A 27,444-nucleotide genomic window follows, 5' to 3' on the forward strand; every position below is an offset into this window, starting at 1 on the left:
AGAGTTTGTTAAGCTTGTTGATGATGCCAGAGGGGCAGGTTGATCCAAACACCAGCTGTTCTGTGATGTGAGCACAAGTGTAATGCTCTGTTCCATCATGCCCTTTCTCTTTTATGGGAATTCAAGTGTGAACTAAAGTATTTTCTCTCTCTCTCTCTCTCTCTCTCTCTCTCTCTCTCTCTCTCTCTCTCTCTCCCTTCTCCTCTTCTCCTGGTTATAGCATGTGGCCGTGGGTTCTACAAGTCCTCGTCCCAGGACCTGCAGTGTTCGCGCTGCCCAGCACACAGCTACAATGACCGGGAGGGCTTGTGGCGCTGCGACTGTGAGGACGGCTACTACCGGGCACACTCAGACCCACCCTCTGTGGCCTGCACAAGTAAGTACTGGAGTGTTGCTAAGTAAATGAAGGAAGGACCTGGAGTAGAGTCTGCATTTATGCCCCCATTAACACATCCTAGCACACGTACAAACAATCTCGCACCCCTTCCAGATCCCTACTGACCACCCTGAGAATGTTTAATCTGGAGAAGTCTGGTGAAAACCCACTCCAGAGTCCATACCAGAGCCCTGCTTAAGCTTCCCAATATGTCTTTAGAATGATGTTAATGGGCCTGGGTGTCTATCCCCCCCCCCCCTAGCTGGTAGCTAATTTGCCATTTCCCATCTAAAAGATTGCAATTACAGTCAGCAGCAGTAGCCCTGGCAGCACCCTGTGTCTCCATTTGTCCTGGCCAATGTGGCAATTATGTGACAAGCATTGATGACTTGTTTACACAGGCCAGGGGATTCATTTTACAGGGCGGGGCTCATTTGCTCCCAAATCCACTCCTGTTGCTCCCAAACAGGTTGATTCAGGAGAGCCAAGGGGGTATTTTTACACCCCCCCCCCTCAAATCAATGACAGTCTACACAGAGATTGAGAGAGAGAGAGAGAAGAGGGGGACAGATAGAGAAAGAGAGGTAGATGTAGATGTGGAGGGAGAGGGAGAGGGAGAGGAAGAGGAAGAGGGAGAGAGAGAGAGAGAGAGAGAGAGAGAGAGAGAGAGAGAGAGAGAGAGAGAGAGAGAGAGAGAGAGAGAGAGAGAGAGAGAGAGAGAGAGAGAGAGAGAGAGAGAGAGAGAGAGAGAGAGAGAGAGAGAGAGAGAGAGAGAGAGAGAGAGGAGAGAGAGAGGGAGAGGGAGAGGGAAGGGGGACAGATGGAGAGGGAGAGGGGAGGAAGAGGGAGCGAGAGAGAGAGAGAGAGAGAGCGAGAGAGAGAGAGAACGGGGAGAGATAGGGGGACAATGAAATTAGTCTTCATTTAAAGGAACAGTAGCGTGGGCAGGGTGGTACAAGACTGGGCTAATAAGGTGAGGTGGAAAAGTGGACTTCTTCTGTAAGTCTGACAGGCTGATTTATCATTAGTGAGTTATTCCAGCGTCTCTCTCTCTCTCTCTCTCTCTCTCTCTCTCTCTCTCTCTCTCTCTCTCTCTCTCTCTGTGTCTCTTCTTCTTTCTTACATTTCACTGCCCCCAACCATTCCCTAGCAACTACAGGCAGGATTCAGGATGGTCTCTCTCTCTGTTGAGCTCTTCCCGTGTTTGTTCTGGCCAGTCTTAATACAGTCATTGACTTGAAACAAGGACAGAACACTGAATGCAATTTGACCTAATTGTTGCCTGGTACCTATCCCTTCCCACCCCTTACCTTCTCCAATCAAAAACTGGTAGAAAAAAAGCCCACATTTCCACGGTAACCACTCTCCACCAGGGCCGTCCTGTGGCTTTTATGAAAAGACTCACTTTACTGCTCCGCAAATCCCTCTTACATTGACCAAGAGAAGAACACATCTGGTTTGTTATTTGTCGATGCCCTCTGCCTGTTCTGCTGTGAAGAATCACTTTGGAAGAAACAGGAGATTGAGCTCTCTATTTCACAGATTCACTATGTCTAGGTTTATACAACATAGAAAAATATTCATTGTATTCAAAATTACCAATATTAAGTCAAGTTGAATTCTTCCCATTCAACCAATAGAGAAGATTAACAATGCTTTTATGCCTGCATATGTAAATTATTGCTGGATGAAGTTATTGTGACCACATCAATGTTCGTGGACATTTTCTTTGTGGGGTCTTGTATGGTCTGGGATACAATAGTAAACAAAAGCGAATTTACATTGCTTGAGCAAACAGCTTGATTGAAATATTTTGAAATGGGCGCTTGTAAACCTCCCTTATGTTAGGCTCTGCACAAACAGTTAGATCTCTGCAGCAGATGGATTAGACATCTAAGATGAAGATTGGACGAAGGGGAATATAAAGATGCAACATCACGGGAGGTAATTCACTGCAAGAGGCAAAAAGCCACACAGAACAAAAATTAGGACACTAGTCAAACAATATATTTTGCATTATAATTGTTGCAAATATTGCATGTTGGGAGAGAAGGGAAAAAAACATTGTATGATAATCTTTTTACAATATTTGCTTACTCTATTTTTATGCAAAGCCAAGAGATAATGAGAACTGTATGCGGGTGACACTGCAGGAATGCTGAAAACATTTTTCCAAGCAGAAGCTGGGGCAAAGACTTGAAGCTGTTGACTGGTTGGGGAGTGGGCATCAATCATGTGACAGCTGTGAGTAGTGCTGGTGGTAGTAGCATCTGAAAAGGGCAGTTGTGATCAGCCATCTCACCCTGTCCTCCCCTCCAGCCCCTCTCCCCCATCTCCCCCTTCCCCCCTCCAGCCCCTCTTCCCCATCTCCCCCTTCCTTCCCCCCAGCTCCTCTCGCCCCCCGTCCCACTCAAATTTGCCAACTCAACAAGTTGACATCTCACAGAAGGAGAGGGAAAGGGAGTGAGAAAAACAGAGAGAAACAGAGAGAAAGAAACAGTCCATTCTGATTCCTGCCTGTAGTTGCTAGGGGGTGTTCGGGTGCCAGTGAAATGTAAGAGTCCCACTCCTCTCCTCCTATCACAGCCTCCCTCTCTTCTGCATGGCTTCACTCAGCCAAGTTTTAATCACCCAGGTCAAAGGTCATGACACGTGTTTGTAGATTAAGGATTACTGCTTGGCTGATTTGAATACCAGCCTTCCCTTTCTCCTTCCATCCCTCCAATTAGTGAGCTAATACAGATGTATGATTTTAATTTGAGACAGTTTGCTAAAGCAGGGAAATCATTTTGCAGCAACAGGAAATTTTAAGTATTATGTGGATTATAATTTTTGTAGCGGTTGATACGTTTTATTTAAGGTCAAATCAAGTCTGACATTTCTAAATGAAAATTACAACCTTCAGAAGTCTTTTTAAACTCCAAAGTTTTACATTTCCCGCACCAGGGTGATCAAATTAAGATTGTACATCTGTAGGGCAGTGGAGGGCTGAGACAGCCTGGAGCACTTCTCTCTCCCAGCGCAGCTTTCTCTCACACCAGATAAGCACAGGATTCTTTTCTCCTAAGCCCTCTGACTAACTCAACTCTAAACAGACAAGCGACAGGCTCAGGAAGATGTCCTAATTATCAACTAACTGCTATTAACCAAAATAGTCAGCCATCTTGATTTATGCAATATAATTCAGTTGAGAAACGTCCATTAGATTCTGTTGACACTTTGGGGGAGTGAGAACGTGCTGTCAGAGGCGGTTATTCATCAGCAATATCACAGGTTCACCCTGTCTCTGGAGAAATAGCTGCATTACGCTATGAGAAGGAGGTGGCAGGACACACATGCACACACTCACACGCACGCACACACACACGTACGTGCGTGCTGACACACACATATGAGCACACAACACAATGCCGTGTTGGAAGGAAGAAGCTAGCATGTGACTGAGACATCTCAGACTGTGAGGGCTATGGAAGGCCAATCCGTGAAATGAAAATTCACCGGGAGGAGGGGGTGAGAGAGGGAAAGGAAACTTCAACCAGGAGGAGGGGGTGAGAGAGGGAAATGAAACTTCACCCGGAGGAGGGGGTGAGAGAGGGAAAGGAAACTTCACCGGGAGGAGGGGGTGAGAGAGGGAAAGGAAACTTCACTGGGAGGAGGGGGTGAGAGAGGGAAATGAAACTTCACCGGGAGGAGGGGGTGAGAGAGGGAAAGGAAACTTCACTGGGAGGAGGGGTGAGAGAGGGAAATTAAACTTCACCGGGAGGAGGGAAGAGGAAAGGAAACTTCACTGGGAGGAGGGGTGAGGGAGGAGGGAAAGGAAAGGAAACTTCACTGGGAGGAGGGATGAGAGAGGGAAAGGAAACTTCACTGGGAGGAGGGGTGAGAGAGGGAAAGGAAACTTCACCTGGGAGGGAGTGAGGGTGAGAGGGGTGAGGGAAAGGAAAGAGGGAAATGAAACTTCACCGGGAGGAGGGGTAAACTTCACTGGTAGGAGGGAAAGGAAACTTCACTGGGAGGAGGGGGTGAGAGAGGGAAAGGAAACTTCACTGGGAGGAGGGGGTGAGAGAGGGAAATGAAACTTCACCGGGAGGAGGAGGAGGGGTGAGAGAGGGAAAGGAAACTTCACTGGGAGGAGGGGGTGAGAGAGGGAAAGGAAACTTCACCTGGGAGGAGAGAGGGAAATTAAACTTCACCGGGAGGGGAGGGAAATGAAACTTCACCTGGAGGAGGGAGTGAGAGGAGGGGATGAAGAGGAAACTATCACTTAGGGAGGGGGATAGAGGGAAATGAAACTTCACCGAGGGGGTGAGGGAAAGAAACTTCACTGGTAGGAGGGGGTGAGAGAGGGAAATTAAACTTCACTGGGAGGAGGGGGTGAGAGAGGGAAATGAAACTTCATCCGGGAGGAGGGGGTGAGAGAGGGAAAGGAAACTTCACTGGGAGGAGGGGTGAGAGAGGGAAAGGAAACTTCACTGGGAGGAGGGGGTGAGAGAGGGAAAGGAAACTTCACTGGGAGGAGGGGGTGAGAGAGGGAAATGAAACTTCACCGGGAGGAGGGGGTGAGAGAGGGAAATGAAACTTCACCGGGAGGAGGGGGTGAGAGAGGGAAATTAAACTTCACCTGGAGGAGGGAGTGAGAGAGGGAAATGAAACTTCACCGGGAGGAGGGGGTGAGAGAGGGAATAGAAATATCACCTAGAGGAGGGGGTGATAGAGGGAAATGAAACTTCACAGGGAGGGGGTGAGAGGGAAATGAAACTTCACTGGTAGGAGGGGTGAGAGAGGGAAATTAAACTTCACTGGGAGGAGGGGGTGAGAGAGGGAAATGAAACTTCACCTGGAAGGGGGGTGAGAGAAGGAAACATAAAGAGACAGAGAGGCGAGAGCAGCAAGCCCTTGAGCTACCAGGATCAGCAGACAGACGGTGGACGCTCGGGATGTGTCGCGCCTCCGAGCTGCAGGTGAGGCGGGGGGAGGACAGTGTCACCTCACCCTACAGTGGCTTGGAGAGGACTGTGTCGAGGCAGGGAACCAAGCCAACCCAGTGAACAGGAAGAACTATGTCTAGCCAAGGACAAAGAGGGGAAGCTTGGACCGTATTGCATGTCTGCAAAAACAAGACCAAGACCAAAACACAGGCCACTCAAATTCTATTTCAATATCCTCCTCCAACTGTTATCTCTGAAATCACTGGTCTTTGTCACTTGAGACCCAATGAGGGTGGCTGAGTAAAACTAGCTATTATCTGTTGGTAACCGTGATCATTGTAATGCAGTACCAACAGACCCCAGAGACGTGTGTGTGTGTGTGTGTGTGTGTGTGTGTGTGTGTGTGTGTGTGTGTGTGTGTGTGTGTGTGTGTGTGTGTGTGTGTGTGTGTGTGTGTGTGTGTGTGTGTGTGTGTGTGTGTGTGTGTGTGTGTGCGCCTGCGCGCCTGCGTGCGTGCGTGCACGTGTGCTTGTTTGTGTGACTCGCTCTTTGTACCTGAAGATTCTTAAGGACGCAGGTTGAGTGTCGGCGACAGTGCTGAAGTTGTGCCTTGGTGCTCGCTAGAGTCACGCCGCCACTCCTCTTCACCTGCCACAGGTGTCTCTTTCATCTCCAGAGCCCCGAGTCTCACCATCTTCTCCCTCTGGGAGGAATGAGTAAAATAACAAAATGTGCAGTATTTTTGACACAGACGATTGTAGCTTTCGCTCTAAGCATACCTATTACCTGTTTGTAAATACGTCTGTCTCATTAAATGGGTTGAGAAGCTCCTTGCGAGGGTTCACTAGAGGAACCATTCTGATGAAAATGGAGTCGTTTCGAATTTTAGATGTTTTTTAAAACTGCTCATGAACAAAGATTACAAATCATAATCTACAGGTGTAGGTATTCAAAGTTTAAAAAGGCTTCTAAAGTTTCTAATTTACACTTTCAATCGTCAGACTTTATTTCCCCTAACGGAAAATGTGTCAACCCCTACAACAAAATGTCCAGTCATTATAATACACATTTCCTGTTGCTGCAGGACTATTTTCCTGTTGTAGCAAACTGTGTATGATTAAGATCCTACATCTGTATGGTGCATTAAGGGGGCTATAAAACGAGCACTCAATTTCAAGTGTACAGTATGTAAACATCTGGGTCATAAAAACAAGGGCTGGAATTTGAATGATAAAAGCAGCAATTTGTAAATCATTGTTTTTATGAGAGGAATGTCATTCTTTGCCATTACACCCCCTGTTCAGAGGGCAATGGTTTGTGTAGTGCAGTTTGGAGACTTTCTGGAACTGATTGTTATTCTATAGGCTGTTGTGAGGCTGTTGTGAGATTTAATTTCACTTGTAAATTCTGGTGTGAGTCAGACTTGTCTGTCTGCCTATTTTACTCAAATGTATATGTTTAGTGTCTCTGCAATTCATTGGAAAGGAAACCCTTTGTCTCACCATGGGATATTATACAAACATCTTAATAATTTCAAAATGGGATATTCCTACAAATCTTACATTTTTCATATAGGCCCATTCCATGTTTTAATGTAAACACTGATTTGTGAATTGTGGATGCATGACCATCGAATGAAGAGAGCGGGCATCCAAAAAGTGTCTACCTTGTCCTGGCATGAGCCATTCACACCTTTCAATAGGTCAAATCTCTATAAAAGGATAATCACACTCAAAAGTAAATACTGTTGCACACTTGACATTACAATGTTGAATACGTCAGACATTAATAATTCATAATTGTTGCTGATTAACAATGAAAACACCCCTTAAATGGGAGAAAACAAATCACGTTGGGCACACGACCGGTGGCTAACGATTAACATTCATATTTAGCATGCACAGCATCATATCAGAGTGGTAGTAAATGCAGTCATTTTGCATTATAATGGTCTCTATGGGTTATTTCCATTTCAGCACCTCCTCTACATTGACCTTACTTGTATTTAACTTCCTCTGACGACCTGCACTAGTTTTTCTTTTTAGATCTGAGTTCTGCCATAATTGTGTGTCAGGCTTAGAGCTGGCATGTCCCGTGGCATTCAGTCTGAGGGAACAGAACAGAACGGTGAACCACAGATCCAGTCAGTGCACACATATGGTTGGCTGTCACTTTCCTTCCCTGGCACTCTGTTATTTAACTCTCCCTCGTCTCCCGCCTTTCCTCCTCTCCCTCCTCTCATTGTCTTCCCTCCTGCCCTGACAGGACCTCCCTCGGCACCACAGAACCTGGTTTACAACATCAACCAGACCACCGTCAGCCTGGAGTGGAGCCCGCCGGCCGACATGGGCGGTCGCAACGACGTCACCTACAGGATTATGTGCCGGCGCTGCAGCTGGGAGCCCGAGGAGTGCGTGCCGTGCGGGGGGAACGTGGGATACTCCCCCCAGCAGGCAGAATTAGTGGACACCTACGTAAATGTGGTGGACCTACTGGCCCACGCCAACTACACCTTTGAGGTGGAGGCTGTCAACGGGGTCTCTGACCTCAGCCGCACCCAGAGGCTTTTTGCCGCAGTCAGCGTCGCCACCAGTCAAGCAGGTAGGCTCATAGAGTTACAGTATTAATTTCAGTTTAATTGCCTAGAACACTGAGAGAAAGTAGAAGTGCTGGGGAACTTTAATATTCCTCTGCTGTGGGCTGGTGTGGGCTGCTGTGGGCTGATGAGGGCTGGTGTGGGCTGGTGAGGGCTGCTGTGGGCTGGTGTGGGCTGCTGTGGGCTGATGAGGGCTGGTGAGGGCTGCTGTGGGCTGGTGTGGGCTGGTGAGGGCTGCTGTGGGCTGGTGAGGGCTGCTGTGGGCTGGTGTGGGCTGGTGAGGGCTGCTGTGGGCTGGTGTGGGCTGATGAGGGCTGGTGTGGGCTGCTGTGGGCTGATGAGGGCTGGTGTGGGCTGGTGAGGGCTGCTGTGGGCTGGTGTGGGCTGGTGTGGGCTGGTGAGGGCTGGTGAGGGCTGCTGTGGGCTGGTGTGGGCTGAGAGGGCTGGTGGGCTGGTGGGCTGGAGGGCTGGTGTGGGCTGGTGAGGGCTGCTGTGGGCTGGTGTGGGCTGGTGTGGGCTGATGAGGGCTGGTGAGGGCTGTGGGCTGATGAGGGCTGGTGAGGGCTGCTGTGGGCTGATGAGGGCTGGGGAGGGCTGCTGTGGGCTGGTGGGCTGGAGGGCTGGTGAGGGCTGTGGGCTGGTGGGGCTGGTGAGGGCTGGTGTGGGCTGGTGAGGGCTGATGTGGACTGGTGTGGGCTGGTGAGGGCTGCTGTGGGCTGGTGTGGGCTGATGAGGGCTGCTGTGGGCTGATGAGGGCTGCTGTGGGCTGGTGTGGGCTGATGAGGGCTGCTGTGGGCTGGTGAGGGCTGCTGTGGGCTGGTGTGGGCTGGTGTGGGCTGATGAGGGCGGGTGTGGGCTGGTGTGGGCTGATGAGGGCTGGTGTGGGCTGATGTGGGCTGATGAGGGCTGGTGTGGGCTGCTGTGGGCTGGTGTGGGCTGCAGTGGGCTGGTGTGGGCTGATGAGGGCTGGTGTGGGCTGATGTGGGCTGATGAGGGCTGGTGTGGGCTGCTGTGGGCTGGTGTGGGCTGCAGTGGGCTGGTGTGGGCTGATGAGGGCTGGTGTGGGCTGGTGAGGGCTGCTGTGGGCTGGTGTGGGCTGGTGAGGGCTGCTGTGGGCTGGTGTGGGCTGGTGAGGGCTGCTGTGGACTGGTGTGGGCTGGTGAGGGCTGGTGTGAGCTAAATTGCTTTCATGATTGCGTTACAAAGAAATGTAATTAATGTTCATATGCAGCATTTTTTGGTCTTCTAGATGTTCAGGATAAGTGAGTCAAATATGGCCATTTTAGGATACAATATAATGTTAAAAGTTTGCTCTTTAGTCTCAGCACATTCTGACAGAATTTTATGGGTATTTTGCACTGAAGTCATTAGTGAAGTTCAATTGAGAACATGCACCTTAAAAGTACCTTAAGCATTCTACTTTGGCTTTAATGATCATAGGCTGATATTATCCACAACATTTACAGTTTGCATATTCCCCAGATTCATTTAAAGTGTGCGTCAGAGCTATGGTGGCAAACATTATTAATGTAGCAAGGCTTGCTGCCAGTTTTACCATAGGAAACAGTGCGTGTCGCTAAACGCCCCTGGGAACCTACCATAATTAAAATGCTGTATTTTTTGGGGTGACACACTCCAACTCAAGGCTGCACTAGATCTTTTTATTTGTTCATTATTTCTATGGATCCACCAAACAAGATGTGTCCATCATGCTCAAACATCCATGAAATCCAGTTGGCGTAAAACGGACCTACTAACTAGTGTTATTGAAAGAGGACTGCACAGGTCCCTGTTTTTGACCGTGTGGCCTTGAGCAGGGTGTTGACCCTGGTTGCTCCTGTGGATCGCTCTGGATGGGAGTCTGTTAGATGAATGAATGTAATGTAAATGTTGAGCGGCTTCACGGCAAGTACATTGTATGGTTTAATCATTTAAAAAAAAGAGGATTGCATAGCCATTGTGGCATATAAAGAGGGTATGGGGAATATTATCATCATAACCATGTTGCTTACCAGTATCTACAGATGTTGGATCTTTCATTTGAGTCACTTTTCTACAGCAGGAAAATAACCCTTCACCAACAGGAAATGTGAATTATTATGTGTATTGTAATTAATGGACATTTTTGTAGGGGCCGATACATTTTTCTGAAGTCCGACATTTAAAAGTGGAAATTACAAACTTCAGAAGCATTTTTAAACCTTGCATACACTACCAGTTCTAAATGTTTAAAAGTTCTCCTGCAACAGGGTGATCAAATGAAGATCCTACATTTGTATGAGCATTCTGGGACTCATGTGGGGCACTCAATAGGCTATTGTGGTATACGTTTAAGTTTTACTTTGTGGCACCTTTCAGATTACTGGCTAACTGAAATGAGGAAAGGGATGTTTTCTTTTGGGGTTTAGTATCACCCCTACCCAACCTCATACATGAATGGAGAAGAGCTGCACGTCTTTGAATTCTTTGCTGAAAGAATTGGGTTAGTCCTGCACATCCAGCCATGTCCTATGGTGCTATGATACTCTCCTAGTAAGATTAAGCTTCATACAGTATCTGTTACATTCTGCAACGTTTGATTGCACTATAGAAAATTGTACCACATTTGGCATGTATTGAGAAATGAAAAGATCAAAGAAACAAAGTAGAGAAACGAATATGGCGACAACCTCCATTCTTAAATTGCCAGAAGGTTACAGAGAGAGAAATGGGTGGAATAGGATAGTAATTGCTGCCAGGCAGCAGAATACATTTGGGATAAACTGTAGGGAATGATGTATGTTCTGTGACACAGTTGATGACAGAGACACACGCTGGATGGTGCTGGTGGTTGCCTTGCCAAAGACACATGGACACTGCAAGGAGGGAGACCTGCAGGAAAACACAGGGAAAACAATTAACACATGGCTCTCTCAAAGCCTCTTATAATTACATGTTGACAACAGACAATTACTCTGCTCACCCTGAGGAATATTTAGCCGTCATAAATGGAAGGAAATAAAGGGACGCATTTTAATGAGGAAGGAATTTGAAGCTATGTAGGCTACTATTTGAAGCTATGTAGGCTACTATTTGAAGCTATGTAGGCTACTATTTGAAGCTATGTAGGCTACTATTTGAAGCAAACCTAGTTTAAGATGCACTCCACTATTTATTGTAATGAGATGTGTTGATATATGTTTTATTAACCTATAGCCTAGATACATGATGACTGATTTCAACATTATGGATGTAAGAGATGGTTTGGCTTCAGTTTGATGATGGGCAAACACATATTGTTAGTGAGATCTTTCATGTGAGATACCAGGAAGAATCTGAGTGTTGTTGTGCACGTAAAAGGCCAGACATTAACCCCGTCCTGCTCAGCTCTTAGCACTGGCCCCTCACTGTGTCCGGCAGCTCTTCCCGGAGCCGTTAGGGAACGCTCCAGCGCTTTTTAATTGGAACGTCGGCGCTTCCTAAAACAATGGCCCCTTTCCGAGCAAGCATGCATGGCCACATCGTTAAAGAATGACTGCATTATTAAACCCTTTACGGCTCATCATCCAGAGTTGATTAACCTTTCCTGGGGATGGGGGAGGAGAGAGAGAGAGAGAGAGAGAGAGAGAGAGAGAGAGAGAGAGAGAGAGAGAGAGAGAGAGAGAGAGAGAGAGAGAGAGAGAGAGAGAGAGAGAGAGAGAGAGAGAGAGAGAGAGAGAGAGAGAGAGAGAGAGAGAGAGAGAGAGAGAGAGAGAGAGAGAGAGAGAGAGAGAGAGAGAGAGAGAGAGAGAGAGAGAGAGAGAGAGAGAGAGAGAGAGAGAGAGAGAGAGAGAGAGAGAGAGAGAGAGAGAGAGAGAGAGAGAGAGAGAGAGAGAGAGAGAGAGAGAGAGAGAGAGAGAGAGAGAGAGAGAGAGAGAGAGAGAGAGAGAGAGAGAGAGAGAGAGAGAGAGAGAGAGAGAGAGAGAGATGTGGTTCAGAAAAGGTCTTAAAGAGAGGCGGGAGAGGAGAAACCCTCTAGCGGGTGGTGCCTCTCTCTTCTCCTGCATGATAATCAGCCTGTGCAGAGGAGAGGAGAGGGAGCTGGAGGAGAGGAGTAGAGGGACTGACTGGGGGAAGGAATGCTCCGCAGTGCTGCTCGAATGCAGATGGTGATCCATCTGATGAGGAATTCACACCTCCCCTAATTATACCAAAGGAAGTGTGTGGAGTGAGGCTGTGATGAGGCAGGCTGCAGCCGTGGAGCTGAGGAACTGTACAAGGTGCTGAGTGCTTATTGTTCCAAGTAAAACCTAATTACCTCTCATCTCAGTGTTTAAATAGCTACTGTTGGAGACGCAGTGCAAGTTTATCATCTTGATTTCTATCCGACTCCCCCTCGAGTCCTCACCACCTCCTCCACAGGTGAATGAATAGAAATTTGTCATCACATCTTGATGATGTGGAGTTTTTCTTTTCGTGGAAGGTTAGGCTAGCTAGACAGAGAGTGCATTTCAATCAGGGCTCTATTGTTGCTGGACAACTCTACAGAGCCATCATCGAAGGTCCTCCGTGCTCCGGCTGCTTTCATGCCGCCACACTTGTAAACAAGGCCTTCTGTTCTGGCAGGAGCCAGTGAGTGGGAACCTTTCATGGAATAACCATTCATATTTATTCAACAGAGTGTGTGTGCACATCTCAGACAGAAAATTCACTGGAGAACAAGGTAGAAATAAGATTGGAATTGGTTAAGTGGAATGGCTATAGGAGTGTTGTGGTGGCGGGACACTCAGCCACAGATGATGATGCTGTTGAGGTAGGAGCAGCAAGAGGCATAAACAATATCATAAAGAGAGAAAGGGAAAAGCTGTGGGAAATGATTTGAATGCTGACTGCTCATATTAGCCAGGAGCAGCGATCAGAAAGAAAGTTCTACTATCGCTGAGCAATGCTGTTTGTGTTCAGAGCCCTCTAGCATGCATGAGTCAGAGTGGGACTGGGATATACTGTAACTAAGCAACATGTATTATTTACACCTAGATGAAGATTGGGGTTGTCTTTTATTCTTTATGACATCATCTTTCATGGTGGAACTGTTGAGGTGGTGTATAGAAAATATAGGAAGCATTTCTTTAATAAATTGTTATAGGTGAATGGATTCAGATAAAACAATTGCTTATTTGTTTATTTTGAGAGAATCTCCTTCAGGACTATTGTTTGATTAACTTCATTTGTACTATAAAGGAGATTGGAGTGCCCTCATGAACAAACCTATTTAAACATTCAAAGGGAAGAACACGCTATTCCCTTTGCTACCAATTCACCCAGGGAAATATGCATTCTAACACGCATGAATGTAAGTTAAGCATTTCACTTTGATCTGAAAAGCCTCTCTGCTCTGGCTTTGCGTGAGAAACAAATATCTCCCTTTCAACAAAGTTGTTGGCCTGCCAGTATTGTCAGGACTACTTGACTGTCTGATGTCAGTCATTTGAATGAAGGTGTACAGCAACATAAAAGTATTAGTGTAATGATTGGATAATCAATCTCCCTTATCACAGTGAAATTAGTTAGATAAATGTTGGGAGTGTGAAGTATTTGGACTTCTAGGGCAACCATGCAAGCCGATACTCTCAGGTTCTCCAGCGGTAATCTATACGGTCACTTTATCCACACTTCATCACCACAAAATGGATATTGCTGAATGCATTGGTGAGAGTAACACTTTTGGGAACAATAAGGCCCATTGATTGATTCCTAATCTGTCATGGTGGCCTTAAACAGAATGGATTGATTGATTCGGAGGATTCCCCACTGACTTCCACCACCCGAGCCGGTGTAATTTTCTACTTAAGCGGATACTCCTTTCTAGCGTTTGTCTGTGGTTTTACGTTACCTGGGAGCCCATTCTTTTCTCTCTCTTTTTGGTCTGCCCCTCCACATGCAGTAATTTGATGAGAGCCGGGCAAAGCAGTCCGATTCAACAGCTGCAATAAGACAGCGGTGGTCTCCCCGAAGCACAAGCTCTCTGGCACTTAACCTGTAGCTTTCTGTAAATGCCTCGTGATTTGTCTGTCACCCAATCCGTCAGCAATGAATAATTTTCATGGAAGGTGCACTTTAATTACTTTCCTATTTAAATGGCATTATCGTGGCCTATCTAGGTAATTAATCTCCCCAAGTATCCTGTTTCAGTCTTTTATTGCTGGCAGACGAGCCACCTAAATCCCTCTGAATCTGCCGTGCATGACTGAGCTTTAGCTCACAGTAGCCCCACAGTGTTCCGTCTTTCCCCTTGACTTGGTCACCGACAGTGGACAGCCCAGTGGCAGAGGGGCTTTTCTATGGGAACACACAGAGTTTAAGCTCTCCGTGCACCCTGTCAGAATGACAGTCCTGTTTCTCTTTCTCTGCCTTGGAAAGGACACTTTTACAGACACCGTTGCAGACCGACTGTGTGGAAGAGCTGTGAAAGACATTTCCCAGTGGGCACACACTGGTTGAATCAACGTTGTTTCTACGTCATTTCAATTAAATTACGTTGAACCAATGTGGAATAGACATTGAATTGACGTCTGTGCCCAGTGCGTTGATACCGTCCACTAAATAGCATTTAAAAATAATAATAACTTTGTTTTCCTTAGTCATTCTAAACTGTGATAACGTTGATGTAAGCAATATCAATCAATCTCTCAGTCTAGGCTTTTTTGTTTGTGTGTGTCTGAGAGTGTTTTGTTTGCAGTTATGTGTGAACATTTGTAGAAAATTGTGTTATTTGCCAGGAACTGCAACTTTTTCATGATTATGTTTTTCCCCCAACTGGGAATTTTGTCAAAGTTAAAAGGCTCCGGTGCCCATTCCTATTCAGTTTCATCTTCTAGCTGGTGTCTCCTTGCAGAAGTCAGGATGGAGACCAGTTAATTATTTAGACGCCTGTGAAACTGCAAACAAAGTTGGAGGCAAAGTTTTTCCCAGGCTGCCTATTGTTCACCGTAGCAACATAGCAACTGAACTTTTTACTGCATCATTCCCTGATCATCTTCCAATCTTCACTGTTTATGTCAAGGACCAGGAATCAATCATTAGTTTTACCTCACATCTCAATCCTTTAAGACCATTGGCATATATGACATACTGGCATACAGGACAAGTCCATTTAGTACAGATTATGAGCTCAGTGAAATAAATGTCCTTACAAAGAGTAGGACAAAAATGGAACACTAATATAGTTTATTCAAAATTGGATGGACTCTTATTAATGAGTTTCTTTGACTGACAGGTCCTAATTGAAGTAGTTGTTGGTTGGGCGGACATACCAGACGAGGGCTGGGATAACTAATAGCATGACCCGGGAACAATGCAACGCTAATGAAAAATTATGAAAATATTGTTAGCACTGATAAAAATGACTCAACACAGGTTCAGAGACAATGCTTGCATTGTTATATAGAGGAATGGATTTGGCAATGCAATAACCCCTGCTTTCAATAAGGTGGCACTTATTGTGTACCTCTGAGTTGTTCAAGAATGTGTTCAGCATTAGTTTGTAACTCTTGTCTGTAACGCCAAGTGTGTAATTACCTCCCATGGTTTTTCTTTATTTGGACTATTTTCTATGTTGTAGAATAATAGTGACGACATCAAAACTATGAAATAACACATATAGAATCATGTAGTAACCAAAACAGTGTTAAAAAAAATCTAAATATATTTGAGATTTGAGATTCTTCAAAGTAGCCACCCTTTACCCTGATAACAGCTTTGCACTCACTCATTTTCTTAACCAGCTTCATGAGGTAGTCACCTGGAATGCATTTCAATTAACAGGTGTGCCTTGTTATAAGTTAATTTGTGGAATTTCTTTCCTTAATATGTTTCAACCAATCAGTTGTGTTGTGACAAGGTAGGGGTGGTATACAGAAGATAGCCCTATTTGGTAAAAGACCAAGTCCATATTATGACAAGAACAGCTCAAATAAGCAAAGAGAAATGACAGTCTATCATTACTTTAAGACATGAAGATCTGTCAATCAGGAAAAATTCAAGAACTTTGAAATTTTCTTCATGAGCAGGCGCTAAAACCATCAAGCGCTATGATTAAACTGGCTCTCATTGAAGACCGCCGCAGGAAAGAAAGACCCAGAGTTACCTCTGCTGCAGAGGATAAGTTTATCAGAGTTACCAGCCACAGAAATTGCAGAACAAATAAATACTTCACAGAGTTCAAGTAACAGACACATCTTAACATCAATTGTTCAGAGGAGACTGCGTGAATCAGGCCTTCGTTGTCGAATTGCTACAAAGAAACCACGACTAAAGGACATCAATGAGAAGAAGAGACTTGCTTGGGCCAAGCAACACGAGCAGTAGACATTAGACCTGTGGAAATATGTCCTTAGGTCTGTTGAGTCCAAATTTGAGTTTATTGGTTCCAACTGCCGTGTCTTTGTGAGGCGCAGAGTAGGTGAACGGATGATCTCCACGTGTGTGGTTCCCACCGTGAAGCATGGAGAAGGATGTGTGATGGTGTGATGGTGCTTTGCTGGTGACACTGTATGTGATTTATTTAGAATTCAAGGCACACTTAACCAGCATGGCTACCACATCATTCTGCAGTGATACGTCATTCCATCTCGCCAATGACCTAACATACCTCCAGGCTGTTTAATGGCTATTTGACCAAGAAAGAGAGTGATGGAGTGCTGCATCAGATGACCTGGCCTCCACAATCACCCGACCTCAACCCAATTCAGATGATTTGGGATGAGTTGGACCACAGAGTGAAGGAAAAGCAGCCAACAAGTGCTCAGAATATGTGGGAACTCCATCAAGACTGTTGGATAAGCATTCCCGGTGAAGCTAATTGAGAGAATGCCAAGAGTGTGCAAAGCTGTCTTTATTTAACGAGGCAGGTCAGTTAAGAACAAATTCTTATTTACAATGATGGCCTACACCGGCCAAACCTGGACAACGTTGGGACAATTGTGCACCGCCCTATGGGACTCCATATCACAGCCAGATGTGATACAGCCTTGATTCGAACCAGGGTATCTTTAGGGACGCCTCAAGCACTGAGATGCAGTGCCTTAGACCGCTGCGCCACTCGGGAGCCCCAAGACAAAGGGTGGCCACTTTGAAGAATCTCAAATATAAAATATATTTTGATTTGTTTAACACTTTTTTGGTTACTACAAGATTTCATATGTGTTATTTCATAGTTTTGATGTCTTCATTATTAGTAAAAAATAAAGAAAAACCCTTTAATGAGTAGGTGTGTCCAAACTTTTGACTGTTAATGTACATATTCATGGTGATAAATGGATACATTTATAAATGTTTGGCTGAATGAAATTATGTTGTAACAACTGTAAATACCATTTGTATGTCTCTGCGTCCAGTATGAAGTAAGTTAGAGGTACAATGTCCTCAGAAAGTATTCATACCCCTTGTTTTTATCCTCTACCATCTATGCAGTACCCCATAATGACAAAGTCAAAACATATTTTTGAAATGTTTCCAAATGTATTGAAAATTAAATACAGAAATTCCTCATTTACATAAGTATTCACACCCATGAGTCAATACTTTGGCAGCGATGACAGCAGGGTACGTCTTTGAGAGCTTTCCACACCTGGTTTTGTGCACCAATTGCCCATTTTTATTTTCAAAGTTCTTCAAGTTCTGTCAAATTTGTTGTTGATCATAGCTCGACAACAATTTTCAGGTCGTGCCATAGATTTAAGTCAAAACTGTACCTAAGCAACTCCAGCCTTGTTCTCAAGTGTGAATTCATCTCCCAGTATCTGGTGGAAAGCAGACTGAACAAGTTTTTCCTCTAGGATGTTGCTTGTCCATTCCATTCCCCAGTCCTTAAAGATTACAAGCATACCCATAACATGATGCAGCCACCACTATGTTTGAAAATATGGAGAGTGGTGCTCAGTAATGTGTTGTATTGGATTTGTATTAAAGACACAACTTCATTGTTTGCCACATTTTTTGCTGTATTACTTTAGTGCCTTGTTGCACTAAATGGACTGACCCAAAGCATATTTCCAAAGTTGTGGCAAAATGGCTTAAGGGCAACAAAGTCCAGGTATTGGAGTGGCCATCACAAAGCCCTGACCTCAATTCTATATGAAATTTGTGGGCAGAACTGAAAAAGCGTGTGTGAGCAAGGAGGCCTACAAACCTGACTCAGTTACACCAGCTCTGTCAGGAGGAATGGGCCAAAATTCACCCAACTTATTGTGGGAAGGTTGTGGAAGGCTACCCAAAACGTTTGACCCAAGTTAAACAATTTAAAGGCAATGCTACCAAATACTAATTGAGTGTGTACACTTCTGACCCACTGGGAATGTGATGAAATAAATACAAGTTGAAATAAATCATTCTCTCTACTATTATTCTGACATTTCACATTCTTAAAATAGAGTGGTGATCCTAACTGACCTAAGACAGGGAATTTTTACTAGGATTAAATGTCAGGAATTGTGAAAAACTGAGTTTAAATGTATTTGGCTAAGGTGTATGTAAACTTTGTTGAAGTCGGAAGTTTACATACACCTTAGCCAATTACTTTTAAACTCAGTTTTTCACACTGGCAGCTTGCGGCTGTGTTTCCCTTTGTTGTCTATAATAGTTTTCAATGCCCTGCCACATCCGATGAGCGTAGGATTCAACAAAACATCGAACAAAAAACAAACAAAATAGCATAGTTAGTTGGGAGCTTGTAAAACGTCAGCCATCCCCTCCAGCACCATTCTTTCCTTCCTCTCCGGCAGCTGAGTTAGGAAGGACGCCTGCATCTTTGTACTGATTGGGTGTATTGATAAACTCTCCAAAGTCTAATAACTTCACAATGCTCAAAGGGATTTTCAATGCCTGCTTTTTAAAAAAATCGACCAATAGTTAGTTGCTAGGCATTGAAAAGCCTCCCTGGTCTTTGTGGTTGAATCTGTGTTTGAAATTCACTGCTCGACTGAGGGACCTTACAGATAATTGTATGTCTGGGATACAGAGATGAGATAGTCAAACAAAAATCAAGGTAAACACTATTATTATTGCACATTTTTACTCCTGGACTTATTTAGGCTTGCCAGAACAAAGGGGTTGAGTACTTATTGACTGAAGACATTTCAGCTTTTCATTTTGTATTAATTTATTCCACTTTGACATCATGAGGTATTGTGTGTAGGCCAGTGACAAACAATCTAAATGTAATCCATTTTAAATTCAAGCTGTAACACAACAAATTGTGGAAAAAGTCAGTGTGAATGATTTCTGAAGGCACTGTAGTAGCTATTCTCATCGAATTCTAGTCATTGGGCTAAGGGTAGTTGGCAATTGCGCAAATGCTAGAAAAAAATGTCCTTCAAACTGCACACAGAGACATAAAAATGGTATCCACTAATTCATCTGACTGTGGAAGTAGATAAAAGGCCTCATTGCCAAAATCCCAAACAATCCCTTTAAGATATTCACCTTTTGCTTGAAACACAAATTTTGTTTACAATGAACCAGGGAGATCCTTTGGAGAAGTTGCAACTCACTGCTCAATCCAGTTGACCAGCAAAGGGCCCTACACACCCTACCCAAACAGAGCGAAGGAGCGTCCTATACGGTCTGTTACAACATTTTTAAGCCATAAAAATGTACATAGAAGTACATAGAGTACTTAGAAAACACTGCTCCATCGCTTTGTTTGTGTAAAGTTTGTAGTGGCTTTAAGTAGAGCAGACTGAGTGAGGCTGGCCTTTGTGTTGGTATGCAGAGTCCGTACGCCCCTTTGCTGCCCATGGGGGTGACTGTGAGGCCCCAGTAAACACTCATATACTCTCTCTTTCTCTGAGACACACACATACCAGCTCAGCATGCACCTGTGACTCCCAGACACTGTGTTTATATGGAACACATGCTCGTCCATGCTAGATCCCCTGGTTGGAAAGGGCTCCAGCAGTTTGCAGCGTAGGCATTCAAGTGTTTCATTTCCTGTCGAAGAACTTAAAGGAGTTTGGAAATAAAACCTAAATAGTGATGCATGTCATAGGTGCCTGATAGTGACCAAATCCCCATCGACCAGAGAGAAAAAAACACACACTTCCACGAAGCCAACCACCAATTTCAAGACCTTCGTGGCTTGTTTCTTTCACAGAGGGAATTTTCCCAGCACTGCTCTGGGTGCAGACTAGTGGGATAATTTACTTACGATCCAGACAGTTTAACCCAGGTTGACAGGGAAAACTCTATCTACTAGACTGCCACACACTGGAATACGGTTCCGTCAGCCTGAGGTTAGACATTTGATATCCATTTGCAGTCTATTTCAGCTTGTCACCATGACTTTTATACAGAGAGAAGAGTTGAAGAAAATGAGCTGCAACGTCTGCAACAAGAAAACAACTACCTACTTTTCAGAGTTTATTTTCTTCTTTTGAATTCAGCTTGGGAAAAATCACAGATTGTCTTATGGGATGGGCTTTGGCAGGACTTGTATGTTGTATCACACAAGAATGTATTTTGGTAGCAGCGAGAGACCGAGATTTTTTTCCGGGTCTGTGAGCATTACTCACTGTTGTTTTGTGAGATAAAAAGAAAGGAGGCAGATTGACAGGTCTGTTTTTTTCACTCTTTCATTGTCTCATCAGCACACTGTCTGTCTCCTGCAGTGAGGGGAACTAATTATGTCTTCAACCCCCTGCTTCACCCCCTCCCCTTTGTTCAGATCATCACATTTGGAAATCATTATGAGTTTGAGTCAGACAACCACTTCGGCACTGAACGCAAAAAACAATATCAAAATCCAGAAATCCTCCAAAACTGCAGTTGCTACCTCTGAAAAGGCCTGCTGGTAATTGTGGGTGACCTCTTGACCTCTTGACCCCCAAAGCTGTCGCCTTATAGCCTGACCACTAGCCACCTGCTTGTCTCCTCAGCTGTGCTAGCTGAGCTCTTCACCTTCCCAATGTACAGCAGCTCAGTACCAGCAATACATTGTCTTTTAGCAAAGCACAGGGAATATTTGACAGCCATCTGCTACGCTGCTTTTGATGATTTGGTATAAAAACAACAGTAAAAAGACTATATCATCCATGGAGACCACTGAGTGTTGGTTACTGGTTGTGAAGCAGATGGGACAAACATCTGGGCTGGAAGAATTTAGCGAGGGGCAGGAGGGAAGCTGGGTCTGACTGAGAAGTGGCCTTCCTTGGGCTTTCAAACCTACCTCCCTCCCTTCCTCCTTTCCTCAGTATCCATGCCCAGTGGTGAGGGTGGAGTCATCTTTGTGGTCATCTGGGTTAGTCTGTAACAAAATCCTTGGACAGTTCTGTAAGAAGTTCTAGAGAAGGACTTTTTTTAAAGTGTTCCTTTGGTGTCCTATTCTAACTAGGGAGTCATGTAGTTGGGAATTTAATTGGCTGTTTAACCTTGTGCATCAGTGCAATTTTATAATTTTATACTTGGATAACAAAAACATGGTTTTACTTAATACTGCTGGAGAAACAGCTTAATTACTATCTTGATGTCTCAAAGGTTATTTCTTCTGGTAGTAGACTAGACAATAGTGTTGGGGATACATTATCCTTGCATGATCAGATTCAGCCTTTTTGCTATTCGTTGTGTTTGTTGTTTGTTGTGATAGTGTGGATGTGCTCGAAGCTTTGGTGAAACCACCATATTTCAGAGTGGAATTATCAATATACGTGTATTTTTATTTGAAGAGATCTTGGGATTGTTTTCTGAAAGTATTCTCGGAAGAAAAACGTTGTAAAAAACTTGAAAGAGCCGATATCCCCAGAGACTGCAATAATTAAAGGAGTTAATTAAATTCTCCTCAAATGCTCTCGTTGTCACGCCACTGAGTAGCCATAGCCAGCAATACTGTCACATAGCAGCTAGACTAATACACTTTGGCAAGACCATATTGTTTCATGCTGTGGCTACTCTAGATTAGAGGTTACTGGCTGATACTGTGAGACATACTCCATGCATGGTAGCTTCATTGGGCTTGCTGCTGCAGGTGGGAGCAGGCTGAACCCCCAGACTGTCCATACAGTTTTGTTGTCATTTTAAATTGTGTGAACATTCCTGGTATTTACATAATAATATGGCAACATCCTCCAATTAGCTGGTGATTTGTGGATTTGCTAAAGAAAACATACAGTGTGAAACAAAGAGAGGCACAATCTTCTGTCTGTCAGTGTGCAGTGCGGGTAATTGGGAACAGGGTTTGGGACAAGCTCAACAAACTGAAAGCAAACGATAGTCCAGCCCTCCCACTAGCCCTAAGCCTGTTCCTTACTGTCTAACAATGCCCAGAAATCACCAATTACTGTAATGGCAAATCCTGGCCTCAATACACAAAGGCTGAGAGAAGTGACACCTGGTTGATCTTCATCAACAAGGTTTACTTGATCTCTCAATACAGAGCTCCTCAGTCACTAACTCCCCTATATGCACAGCATTTAACCGTCTTAGTCCAACTTCAGGTTATTTTGTTATCCCATTGGGTTCATTGTTAGGAGAATGTTCTATCTGTGTAAACGCTGTCTGTGTGCTCTCTGCATTGCTGGTGGTCCTCCCGGTTGTTCCTCTCAGTGTAGAATATCACATCACAAACAGCCCCACCCCCTTACCCTTCACTCCCTGCTGCCGCCTAAACTAAATCCACATCGAGGCTGCATGGCCAAAAATGGAGAGTGCATGGGATATGGATATGAATGGCTGGACTAACTGTTCTTTAGTTTAATAGTGAAGGATTAAGGCAATTCAGACTGATAAACAAAGAAAAGGCTGCGGCAGCTTTTTAATTGTGCTGTTTGATAAATGGCAGCTGCGTTAGGCCAGGCATTTTAGGAGACAACACAATTAAAAGTGATGTAAAGCATTGACTACTGATTAGTTCCATGTGGAGGGCTGAGAATTTGATTTGACCAGAACACATTTTCATTTGTAATAGATTAAGGGAAGTCCTGTCTTCTCCCTCTTCTAAAGACGAACAGGTCCACAGAATCTTGGGCTCTTACTGTACTGGCGTTCTCTTTGAGAAAATAAAATGACAATTCCGAGAGAAAATTTGAAGTAAGTCAAGATTGGGGTTTTTGTATCTGGCAAAGCTCCAAACTTTAATCAGGCTGACGACTTCAAAGGCCTTGCTGCCGGCCTTTCTATTTTCACATTTCAATACATTCCTCTGGCCGTGTTCCTCCTTTCATACATCCAGAGAAACTGATTCATCTGCCAAGCCTAGCTGAGTTTTATTGGGCCATTCCCTGGGTTTGTCATTTTAAGCAACTTGCAATAACTTCACCACAACGCAATGAAAACGTCTCGCTTTGATTCCCAAATGAGAAAACATTATCCAGCTAATGGAGCTATTACAAAAAGTACCCTCAATGATTACTTAATGAAACACGGTATGCTACCTACATCATGCTATATTTCATGAATACCGTTAGTCCTGCTCTTCTGTGGGCACATCAGAATCAGTCTCTATAGATGTAGCTGGGCTGACCTCTACAAGAATGTTTCTCAACTTTGAGTAAGATCTTGATTAGTAGCTTTTATAACATTTACCATTCAATATTTATCCTATTAGTCTGTGACTTACTTGTATTGTTTCAAAGGGCCATAGATTATTATGTAGTTGATCAATTGTTTTTAGGGCTGTTGGAGTTAATCAGTTCATCAGTTAATCAGTTAGCTTTGTGTCGTTTTAGTGCACCATTTTGTTTTTGTGTGATTATTTGCATTGTCTGAAAGTACATGGAAACTTCCAAAATGCATAATATATACAGCTAAAATCTACAATGTGATGTAGAAACAAGTTGACATTGAGGTTAAAGAAAGTGTGCATTTTAAATTTACCTGATTTTGCTAACCATTACTTTAGACAAAATTAAGACATTAATATTCTTGTAATAAAAAAATCCTTAAATTACACCTCACTTTGAGCAAATTCTGACAATGTGATTAATTGCGATTAATCACAGAAAATTCTGCGAATAACTCAATAATTTTAAATAATAATTTGACAGCTCTAATGCTTGCTTTATATCAGAGATTAATTGCAGTCATCTTTTTTCCTACATTGAGGAAAGAAGAAAGAGTCATTACAAAGTCTGTTAGAAGAGTTAGTAACCAAATAATGCTCTTATAAGACAAACTCTGAAGAGTTCATGGAACTGGGATAATTACCTTAGATAATGATGCCAGTGTAACTCATCATGATCCTTATGTCAAAATGTGAGAACGTATTCATATTCACACACTCACACCTGCTCTCCCTTGTATGAGCAAAATATTGATCTGAATACCAAAAAAATACTACATTTATAATACCCCATTACTATTTATCAGACTTGTGTAGCAGCAGAATAATTTCAGCTGTTGTGTTGAGAGATCCATTGTTTTCCTGAGAGCTGCGGTCTGGGGGAATGAGTCTAACCAAAAGCGGTTCAGGTACTGAATACAAACAGAGAGGAAAAGACGGAGCGTAAGGATTTACTCCGCCCAAAATCTGTCCGCGTGAGATAAGCCTGTTTTTGTATGGAACTCTAAGAGAGAGTGTTGAATTACCTGAGGCTTATTTGATCTAATATAAGTTTCGTAATGTTTAGGCTGTTACAAATATACTGATATAAGTGGATGCACATGGCATTCTGGCAACTTTAAGAAAAACAACTTAGTTGTGCCTGTTGTTCACACTTGTATCTGCCCTCTCATTGGCTAGGATGGTCCCACCTCATCTCGCCTACCTTCAATCATAGCGGACTTGTATTTCCATTGTTAGAGCGAGCGGTCACTTGGTTATCTTGTCAATATAATAGATCATCTTTGATACAAAACAACAACAAACAGATCATATCTTCCTACCTCAGCAGATATAACCTCCTGTGGTTCTATTTCCTGGGTCAAGGGTCATACTACTGTATATAGTATAGCTTAGCCAATATCCACCAGCTGAAAGGTTGGGGGCGGCTGCCTCCAAACCCCTCGCTTTATTGTTATTGTCATCCCACCCAGAACAGTGTTGAAAAGGCTTAGGGGGGTGCTTTCTAGGGAAATGGAGCTGACCTGGCTATCTTCTGGGTATTATAGTGGTGTTGCGCTTCTCACGGCAAACTGAAGCCGATTTGTGCCCAGTGATTATGGCCAATCACATGCTCTGGAGGCTGGCGGAGGCGAGGAGAGTAGGGCGGTGGAGGGACAAAGGACAGTCTCACTGGTCTTTGTAGGGTAGAGAGAGAGCGAGAGAGCCTCTCTCAGCAGTTCAGGGTTCAGCTAAGCAACCTGAGAGAGACCCTTGTTTTAGAAGGTAGCACATCACTCAGCACAGTTTAGGTTGAAATAAGCGAGTGTTTCCATGTAAGGAGAGAGAAGACAGTGGTGGGAACAATCAGCTCTTTCTCATTCTGTTCAATTCATTCCCAACCTAGGGGTGGAAACAACGTAAGACTTCAATGAGTTCTAGCACGCCAAAACAGGTTTTACCTGACACTTTATAATAAATCATGGTTACAGTTGTGATCAAAACAGATTGTTGCAAGCTGGGGAAATGTGGCAAACCAACTCTGAAATTGTCTCCAAAGCCAGGAGTTGTAATGTTTTGCAGTGTGATATGAGAAAGCCCCATAGACACAGCGTCGTTGGATTTCTCTTTATATGGTAATCAGACATGACTCATAATCAGTTATTGTTTCTGTTTAGCTAATATAATACATCATGAATAAATATGGCTGGGTGGGCGGTCCCATCTAAGATCATCAACGCATCTACATACTTTATTCCCTGAAGGAACTATGTTTGGAGTGTGCGTTGAAGTGTAAATTGAGCACACACTGTCAATGTAAGTGCACGTGTCTGATTTTCGCCATGCCCTGTCATTTTGTTTTTGACTGAACATAAGACATCAAGCTTGCTTCACATCACACAGATGAGTGATAGGTCACCGGCGATGACACACAAAAAGCTGACCTCTAAAACTATACTGTGACGAAGCAGACTGTTCCTCGCAATCTGTGTCTTAGCTGTCTGTATGGCTCAGTGGAGGGCGGGTTGAGGGCTGTGGGCTGAGTTTGTCTGGGTGTCCGAGGCAGGGTTTACTCATCATGACAGCTGCTGCTGCTAGTATGTGGGCCTTCCCCGTCATGTCATTACTGGCTGCTTGGAGTTTGGTGGGCCTGCCAGCTCTGTCCCTCAACGCTCGGCACACTAAGCAGATTTTTCTCCCGCATGGACAGGCACGCTCACCTGTTTGCGGACTGAGTTCTGCTCCATCCTACACCCACTTGGAGTATTCCTCCCACTACTATATTATATCATCATCACCCGGTTTGCGACAGAGGTAGAATGAGGTGGCAAAATAGGAGGTAGAATGACGGAGTTGTGACGTGGGCATTTATCTGATTTGTGATTTACAAGCAGACATAAGAGAGCTAAGAGGCAGCATACCTCCCCTCTGAGAGCGTGACTGTGACCTGTGGCTTGAGAAACATAAAGAGTTGCCAGTAAACTGAGAGGGTCAGAGTTGTAGTGAAATCTACTGTGGTCGGCCATGTCTTTAAATGAAATTACTTTCTACTCTTTTTTTGTCAGTCTTTTTCAGTTTTTTTGTTTTGCCTACGCTACAACAAACATTCAATAGTTTGTTGAATAGAACCATCTCCCCACTTATCTCACTCTGTGAGTCTGTGATGTCAAGTTTGTTGACTGATCATTTCCAGTCTGCTTGCCAAACCAGAAAAAACACTTCAACCTCAAATCCGTGATGTTCAAAAAAGAAAGTCTTGATTATTGTGCTGCTCCTGCTTTATCTGTTGACAGACTCAGGTAGTCACTCAGTACACTGGCCACAGCAGCTCCAGGGGTGATGATGATGTCTTTATTTTCCAACATATCGCACCCCTGTAGCTTTCCAAAATGTTTCAAGCAGGCAGGGTTATTTTCCACACTGGGGAGAGATGGTCTGCCTTTGGCCTGGAATCCACAGGTATGGACCTGACTCAGTGTTCTTATACAGTGAGAGAAAGAGAGACAGAGAGAGGCAGAGAGAGAGAGACAGAGAGAGGTCTGCCGGCTTGGCTTAGAGCTGTTGGCAGTCAGCAGAGTGTGTCCAACCAGACTGCTCAATGCAAAATTACAGACTTGGCTGGAGGGGCTCTGGATATGATTTCCCTACTATGGATGCTGTCCAAGACTGTGATTAAAGAGCATATGAGCTCTGATTAATATGATCATCTTGGTGATGACAGAGGTATTTCTATAATAAATAGATCTTTATGATGCCAACCCTCGGTGATCATATGTTCCCCCGATTCCTGCGAAATGGTTTTGTGGTGGTTTCATTTGGCATTTGTATATTCGCCGTGCCAATGCCAAACTTAAGATTCATTCCCCGCTGATCAGGAAATGAGGATGCGGGGTTAAGGCAGTCTAAGACAAGCAGAGCTGCCGTTGTAGGAAGGCATAGATAAGTGGCCATAATGCTCCAGACCCCGAAATAATAGTCGTGCCTCGGGATTCCGACACAAGCTAGCCCCATCACCCTCCAGTCCACTGCATTTTATGACTTCTCTCTCATTTCAATC

At 44.3% G+C, this 27,444-nt stretch overlaps 1 protein-coding gene across 3 annotated transcripts in view; it reads left to right on the forward strand.

The window, feature by feature from the left end:
• The window catches only part of LOC118398756 (ephrin type-A receptor 7), a 77,030-nt gene that overhangs the window by 22,024 nt on the left and 27,562 nt on the right, over nucleotides 1-27,444 (forward strand). For all 3 annotated transcript variants that reach the window (XM_035794421.2, XM_035794422.2, XM_052471123.1), the window contains exons 4-5: nucleotides 221-376; nucleotides 7,570-7,905. In XM_035794421.2, coding sequence (XP_035650314.2) covers nucleotides 221-376; nucleotides 7,570-7,905 — 492 coding nt within the window. The remainder of the gene's footprint in view (nucleotides 1-220; nucleotides 377-7,569; nucleotides 7,906-27,444) is intronic.

Source organism: Oncorhynchus keta, chromosome 19, assembly GCF_023373465.1.
Source record: "Oncorhynchus keta strain PuntledgeMale-10-30-2019 chromosome 19, Oket_V2, whole genome shotgun sequence".
NCBI classification, from domain to species: Eukaryota; Metazoa; Chordata; class Actinopteri; order Salmoniformes; family Salmonidae; genus Oncorhynchus; species Oncorhynchus keta.